Genomic DNA, 7,450 nt, shown 5'->3' on the forward strand with positions numbered 1-7,450 from the left:
AGGAATGCCACCAAACAATTTCCCCAAAGAGTCATTTTTGCTCATTCTCCATGCAGGGGTGCTCCTACAGTCAACCTATAATCAATCACCATTAGCTTTGTTAGAACCTTTATCAGAATAGGGTTGTAGAGGTAGGCTCAGAAGGTCCAATTCTAATTTACACTGTGGCCACATTCCACTGCTTTGGTATCGCAAAGAAGCGTAAAAGTGGGAATAGATTAAAAGCCACTTTATACTGCTAAAGTAGTATAAAATGGCCTAAACAGGTAAGAATCAGGGTCACAGAATGGTGATGACTGACTTGGAAAAGATTAAATTATCTTTATAATTAGTGCTTAGCATGTAACACCTCTTCAATTAACAGAAAATTCACTCACCAAGTGATACAATAAAAAATTTCTAAGAAACTACTAGTTAAAATATTACTTCATGATTATGTAAATCATGATTATATCCATTTTCTTTGTAGCTTATCATCTTTATGCATATATTTATGTTCTTTACATTCAGATCACAGAGATGAAATAGTTAATTCTATTTAAAAAGACAGTAGAAAAAAACTGGGTTTGAAAGGAATCTGTTTTTAAATACAAAAAATACCTTTATACAACAACTACTATCATCATTAGTCTCTTTGCTCCCCTAATTATTAACACTCTTGAGTCATCTATAACTCCAACATAAAGTAAACTATTAGAGCTGCTTTCTTTCTAACTTTTAACATCAAAATTCAATGCACTACTGTGGAATGTTTCAAAAGTCTTATACTCTACCCCAATAAAATTGGTAATTTTTCTCCCAAAGTTACTTTAAAAAGGAATCCAATTCATGCAAATAATAAATACATCATGTGCACTGAAATACTAAATTCTGTTGTACAGATAACTTTAGAGAAAAAGTCTGTTTTTAGAATTATCTAAACTATTGCTAGTAAAAGAAGGTAGTCTCAAAAACAGAATTAAAAACATTTTATTTTACTACCTGCTATGTGTTAAAGCAGATTACACTGTCTACCCTAGTCGTGTTCTTTTGTGTTTTTAATAACATTTGATAATGTAACAAATTATTTAATTAATACTTGGCTATCAAGTTGTATGTTGTTTTTTTTCCTGCAACTCACGAATGATTCATATAAACTCCAACAGAACTGCTAAATGTTAGTAAAGAACATTTCACATTTGCAGATTGAGATTTCCTTCTTGTAGTTTAAGGTATGAATCTTCATTTGCATTTGAATATAGCATCACAAATTAAGCCCAGATCTGTAGAAAAGAAAAACAAATAAGGAATTATATTTAAGTAATATTCTATTTAAAAATTAATTACCTTAATAGTATTCTGTAAAAATACTTTTTATTTTAAAATCCTGGCTATAAAACAAGAAAGTCAAATTATGGAATAGGTAAGGAGTATTAATAGTAAAGAGTTATGAGTGGAGGGGTTATTTTTAGGTGATAACTTGATAATTTCCTTGTGTTTAAATATTTAGCAATAAAATTCTACTAACACTTGCTTTAAAATGGAAATATATTGCTGACTTAGAGGAAATATTGTTTAAGTCTTATCTAATGTTTGCAAAGGTGCAGCCATGATATTGGCCTTCAGTTTTCTTGGAATATTTGGTTTTATTTCCTGTCCCCTTGGACATTCTATAAAGTCAATTTACTTGTGGAAATCTCCATATTTTAGAAGAAAAATCTTCCTTACTCTTAGAGTGTGATCCCATGATCCTGAGCAGAATGCAGTCCCATCAGGTGAAACTCGTAAGGTACTAACTCGATTTTCATGTCCAAACAGGATGGATACACGAGACCCTTTCAGAACATCCCATACGTTTATAGTGTAGTCATTGTAACCAGCAAATAGTAGACGACCTACAAAGAGAATAGCATTTATATGAAGTGATGATTTAGATGGCTTAGGAGTGTTGGTTGTAGCTGCGTTGGTCGAAGGACATAAGCAGACAAGGGTCTTTGGGTAAATGTGGTATCTTTTATTAGGTCAACTAAATAATTGGAAAGAACGTTCTTTGCAAGCTTTTAAGCACAAACACCCTTCTAGATGGCTAATAGTTCTTGGCTGAAGCAAAGACCTGGTGCAAGACATTTGTGGCAGAGTGAAGGATCACTCAGGTCTCCTACTGTCTCACATATAAAGCTATCTTCACTCCAATTCTAGGTGCATGAGTTGTTTCTACACAAGGCTGAAATGTGTTCATTTCAGCAAATGAAATGCATTCATTTGTTCTAAATTTGCAATGATTACCCTATACACTCCAAAGTGGCTTGATCTAAGCTGGCATTGAAAGTGACATCTTGCTCTTATTAAAAGCCTGTATCTTTTCAACTGCTAAAAATAAGATTAATTCAAGTCGCATTATAGACTGAAGGTCTATACTTAAATAATTAATATAAGAAAAATTTTCTGCTCACACTTCAGATTAGGACTGCATTATAAAATTGTTTATAAAGGGGTTAACCTTTGATTAGATGATGCTCTAATAAATGGTTAATAAATTCATATATTGAGTTAAACAGTTCCGTGTCTTATTTATAACCACCTGTTGCTCCTGACATTCTTTTAACTTTCCTAATAGTCCATTACTAGTTTGTAACTTAGTTATAACATCTATATCAGGGGTAGGCAATATTTTTTGGCTGGAGTGCCGAAAAACCCACAATGTCTACCTTGGAAGGTGCTGCAATGCCGACATGCCGGAGCCCAGAGCAGCTGCTTGCAGCAGGGCTTGCAGCCTCCCAGCTGCCTGCTGGGAGCAAGCAGCCTGGGCTCCGTGGCTGGCAGTAGCTGCTTAGAGCCTGGGCTGGCAGTGGTGTGCCAAGCAAAATGGCCTTGCGTGCCATGCTCGGCATGCATGGCGGGGGTTGCTGACCCCTGATCTATATGTTAGCTTGTAACATAACATCTATAACTCGTATTTACCTTTTATGAACTATTTATAGATATTTCCTTAACTAACATCTTGTAACAATGTCTCATTGCATTTGAGGTGGTTTTAACTTTAACAAATTCTTTTACAAAGAAAGAAAAGACTGCAGTAGGTGGATATTTTCCCTGTTTTAATTTACTTTGTAATAATCAACATTTTATCATATCAAATAGAACAAGGATTTATGTTACAATCCAAGCTGCACCCATGTCAACCCCCAAAATTCAAGTCTCACCACTGAGAGAGAAGTCCACACTAGAAGCGCCGAAAATGATGCTCTCTTTGGAATAAATTGCTACTTCTCTATCTGCACGAAGGTCATATAAACGGCACTAGAATTAAAGCAAACACAACACCTATGCATCACTAAGGACTAGACTCAATTATTTCCTCTGTGCAAAGCATGAACAGGAAGGGAAAAGGAATCCCAACTTGATGGCCATCATGTGCAATAGCTACAATGCTTCTGCTACTTCAGTCCATGCCAGCAGTAGTATTTGGGTCCCTCAAACAGGCTGTTTACATCTATGGATTTTAATGGTGAACTAAATGACCTTCTATCCTAAACTGAGCAAACCCCTGAGCCCTCCCAAATCAGTGATGCATGATCCCAAAGAAAGAAGTTATAGGTTCCTGGATTCCAAAAATCCACACAAAGTTCTCACGGTCTGTGTGCCTTCCCACTGCAGTTCGGTATGTTTTTTACAGTTCGGTAGGTTTTAAGGGGACCCTAAAAACCTTCTAGCATTGCAGGACAGATACCCTCTGAGGACTATCAGAAAGTGACATTCCATTTGATAAGAATCCCTGAGGCTTTGAAATTTGTTTGCATTTGCATGGAGAAAAAAAGAGCTCCCAAATCTTTTCATTAAAAAAAAGGCACATACCCAGACTTTCTCCTACAACAGGTGACAGCCCTGTGGCAGGGGAACTTATATAAGATATGGGAGACTCCAGTTCAAGTTCTGACTCTAGGATGGTTTAGTTAGACATAATCCTCCCTTGAGCAGGGGGCTGGACTAGATGATCTTGTGGAGGTCCCTTCCAGCCCAACTTTTCTATGATCCTGTATGTTCCTACGTCTGCCTGCGAAAGGCTGCTGCCATTAACTGGTGGTGAGGGGCTTGCTGAGACTGTTCCACTTCATATAAATAAATATTCCATGGGCAGAGAAAGAGAGACCGACTCTATCGTCATTGTGGTTAGTCATGTGGGAAGTGGGAAACCCATGTTCTCATCCCTGCTCTGAATCAGACAGAGTAGGAAGTAACCACTAGGTTATTTTGAGGTGTACCTCTTTCAACAAATTGGCATTACTGTATTGCTGAACTTGTTTAATATGGAAAATTCTATATTCAGACCAAACTTTCAGCAGTCTGAAGTAAAAACCTCTGAAATCATGTGCAATTTGGAAACTGTATTTTAACAAAAATACTGCCTTAACATGTTAAGTCTAAACAAACAGTGACTAGTTCAGTGTGTTAATATTAAGTCACAGTAATGAAAAAAGTCTGATATTAACGCCTGTGCATAATGGAGAAACTGTATTGTGCACAGACCTTTTATAAACTGCACGGTATCTGAAGTCAAGGTTTCCTGCTGCTATGAGCTAATGAGTAATTCTGTCATAATATCCTGACTAATGAGCCAGCTTTACTTCAGATAAGGACAACTACTGGGAACATATGCTTATGACACCCAGGACTTTCATTCCTGCAGCATCCTAAAACATTCTGTTCGTGTTACAGAGGCCTTACTGTATTGTTCTTAAGATTTTCCAAAAGTTATCTCATTTAAAAAACAGAAATGTAAGAAGAATTGAACTGCCCCTCCTCTACCCGTAACATGAAAGACAGAATTTTCTGTTCTGTTCTGAGGAGATTCACATATAGTTACAAAGAAAAACCCACCAAATGGATTCCTATGCACAGTTGCCCACAGGCTGTGGTACTTCTGAAAAACGAGCATCTCCTCATACGAATAATAATGTTTCAAATTTCTCCATTCAATGGTCTCAAAATCTCAGATGCTCACAGTAGAACATCCCAACCTTCTACGATGTCCCATCCTCTCATTTAGATGCATTCACTTATAATCGAGGCTTCTGGCATCTAAAAATGGCCAGGCCTTTCTTGAGAAGAAGCACTGAAGATCTTATCCCAAACCCATTGCTTTGGTGCAGTCCCAAAATGTGCTACATTATTCAAACCTGCTAAGAAGATTCTGCACCAGATCCAGGTTGCAATACAATATTTGAATAAATGGCAAATTTTGACACATTCCTCCCCGTTTAAAAATGATAGGTTTCAGTTCAGTTGTGCGATGTCAACCCCATGGCTGCCAGCCACCCCCCACATGGAGCTATGAGCATCGACTGCAGCACTGGGGTCTTATTGGATAATTATATTTTCCTGTAACATGCTGACTAACATGCCATGTTCTCCTCTAACAGCTTGCTCAGGAATGAGATTTTAAGCTTTGATATCCATAGAATCATAGAAAATTAGGGTTGGAAGGGACCTCAGGAGGTCATCTAGTCCAACCCCCTGCTCAAAGCAGGACCACGAGATCACCTAGTCTGGCCTCTCCTATAAGAAAGATTTTAATCTGCTGTTTCTTGTACTGAGCCCAACAGCTTCAGCATGGAGAATACATAGTCCAGAATATATTTTAATGGTGTGATGTCAAGCTGTAATTTCATACACACCTTTTCTGAAGCCACAAGTAAAATTGCAGGGTTTGTTTTCTCTTGGCTGTTTGGGCAACTCCCATTTTTGTCAACAGGCATGCCTGTTTCAAGGTAGGGACTCGCCTCTCCAGGGTCTCTTGCATGTATTTTTCTTTTTAATGCACTGCTTTTATTTCTTTTTCCAAAAGAGGCACTGCATATTACTAAAAACACTGAGGTACTGACTTGGGATCTGACAGTAGTTGTGCAAGGCAGCTTGTATATTTTAGCATAAAAGTTTTGCCCCAGTGTTAAAAATACATGCAAGACAAGAATAATTTTACTCATTGTAAAGCACACACTGATACCATTTACATTAAAGTTAAGTAACCTGGATGAAGCACAATACTAGAATCTACGTGTGGTTTTACCCTGAATTACAGAGCCTCTCAATTCATGTTCAGTGTTTTGGTGAATTTTCTTGTTCAGACTGACTTCTCCGCTTATATCAGTACTTTGTGCGCCTGATTCTAATCTGATTAGATTTCAGATAGGTCCCAAAACAATCAGCTAAACTGAATACAAGTATTACAACTGCACTAGACTTAGACTATGACTTAGTAGGGCTAACGGAAACCTGGTGGGATTCGTCCCACGACTGGGCGGTACATATTGAGGGTTATAGATTGTACAGAAAGGACAGGGTGGGGAAAAAATGGGGAGGGGTTGCACTCTATGTCAATGAGCAATATACATCAACCCTTATCAAGACGGAATCAAAGGATGAGGAAGTAGAAGGATTGTGGGTTAGGTTACATGGGGGGCAAGGAGAAAGGGATTTGGTGGTAGGGGTCTGCTACAGACCCCCACATCAAGGGGAAGAAATAGATTCGGGGCTCCTGAGACAGCTCTCGGAGACCATAAAAGCTAAAGAGGCGGTAGTTATGGGGGACTTAACCTACTCAGACATCTGCTGGGAGATGCAGACAGCAAAGTCCCACCGTTCACGCAGGTTTCTAACCTGTGTACAGGACCTCCACCTGACACAGGAGGTACACAGTCCCACTAGGGGGAATGCCTTACTGGATCTGGTATTGGCAACGGGGGATGACATGGTAGGGGACCTACAGATCGGTAGCCATCTGGGGGACAGTGATCACCTAATAATAGAATTCACCATAAGACGTCGAGTGGGTAAGGTAACTAGTAGGGTGAAAGTGCTAGACTTTAGGAAAGCTGATTTCAATGAACTCAGGCGATTAGTCAAGGACGCACTGCAGAGTAGGAGTTTTGAAGTGATGGGAGCCCAAGAAGGGTGGCTGTGCCTTAAGGAAATGATCCTTTGGGCACAAAGGGAGATGATCCCCGAGCGAGGCAAAAGGGGGAAAGGGGCCAGGAGGCTTCCCTGGCTGACCAGAGAAATCCAGGGCAGCCTAAAGGACAAAAGGGGAGCACATAAAAAGTGGAAACAGGGAGAGATCACCAAAGACAAATATACCTCCTCTGCTCGTGCTTGTAGGGAGGCAGTTAGACGGGCCAAAGCTGCCACGGAGCTGAGGATGGCAACCCAAGTAAAAGACAACAAGAAATTGTTTTTTAGATATATAGGGAGTAAAAGGAAGGCCCAGGGAGGAATAGGACCCCTGCTAAATGGGCAGAAACAATTGGTGACAGACAGAGGGGACAAGGCTGAACTCCTCAACGAGTTCTTTGCCTCAGTGTGCCTAAGCAAAGGGCACGACAAGTCTCTCACTGGGGTTGTAGAGAGGCAGCAGCAAGGCGCCAGACTACCATGCGTAGACCCTGAGATGGTGCAGAGTCACTTGGAACAACTG

At 39.5% G+C, this 7,450-nt stretch overlaps 1 protein-coding gene across 1 annotated transcript in view; it reads right to left on the reverse strand.

Annotated features, from left to right (window-relative positions):
- Nucleotides 1-6: 6 nt before the first annotated feature.
- The window catches only part of GNB5 (G protein subunit beta 5), a 31,760-nt gene continuing 24,316 nt past the window's right edge, over nucleotides 7-7,450 (reverse strand). Inside the window, exons 9-11 of the mRNA XM_006017948.3 lie at nucleotides 3,183-3,279; nucleotides 1,708-1,874; nucleotides 7-1,262 (exon numbers count right to left, since the gene is read on the reverse strand). Of these exons, the coding sequence (XP_006018010.1) occupies nucleotides 1,251-1,262; nucleotides 1,708-1,874; nucleotides 3,183-3,279 (276 nt within the window). The 3' untranslated portion in view covers nucleotides 7-1,250. The remainder of the gene's footprint in view (nucleotides 1,263-1,707; nucleotides 1,875-3,182; nucleotides 3,280-7,450) is intronic.

Source organism: Alligator sinensis, unplaced genomic scaffold, assembly GCF_000455745.1.
Source record: "Alligator sinensis unplaced genomic scaffold, ASM45574v1 scaffold250_1, whole genome shotgun sequence".
In the NCBI taxonomy this organism is placed as follows: domain Eukaryota; kingdom Metazoa; phylum Chordata; order Crocodylia; family Alligatoridae; genus Alligator; species Alligator sinensis.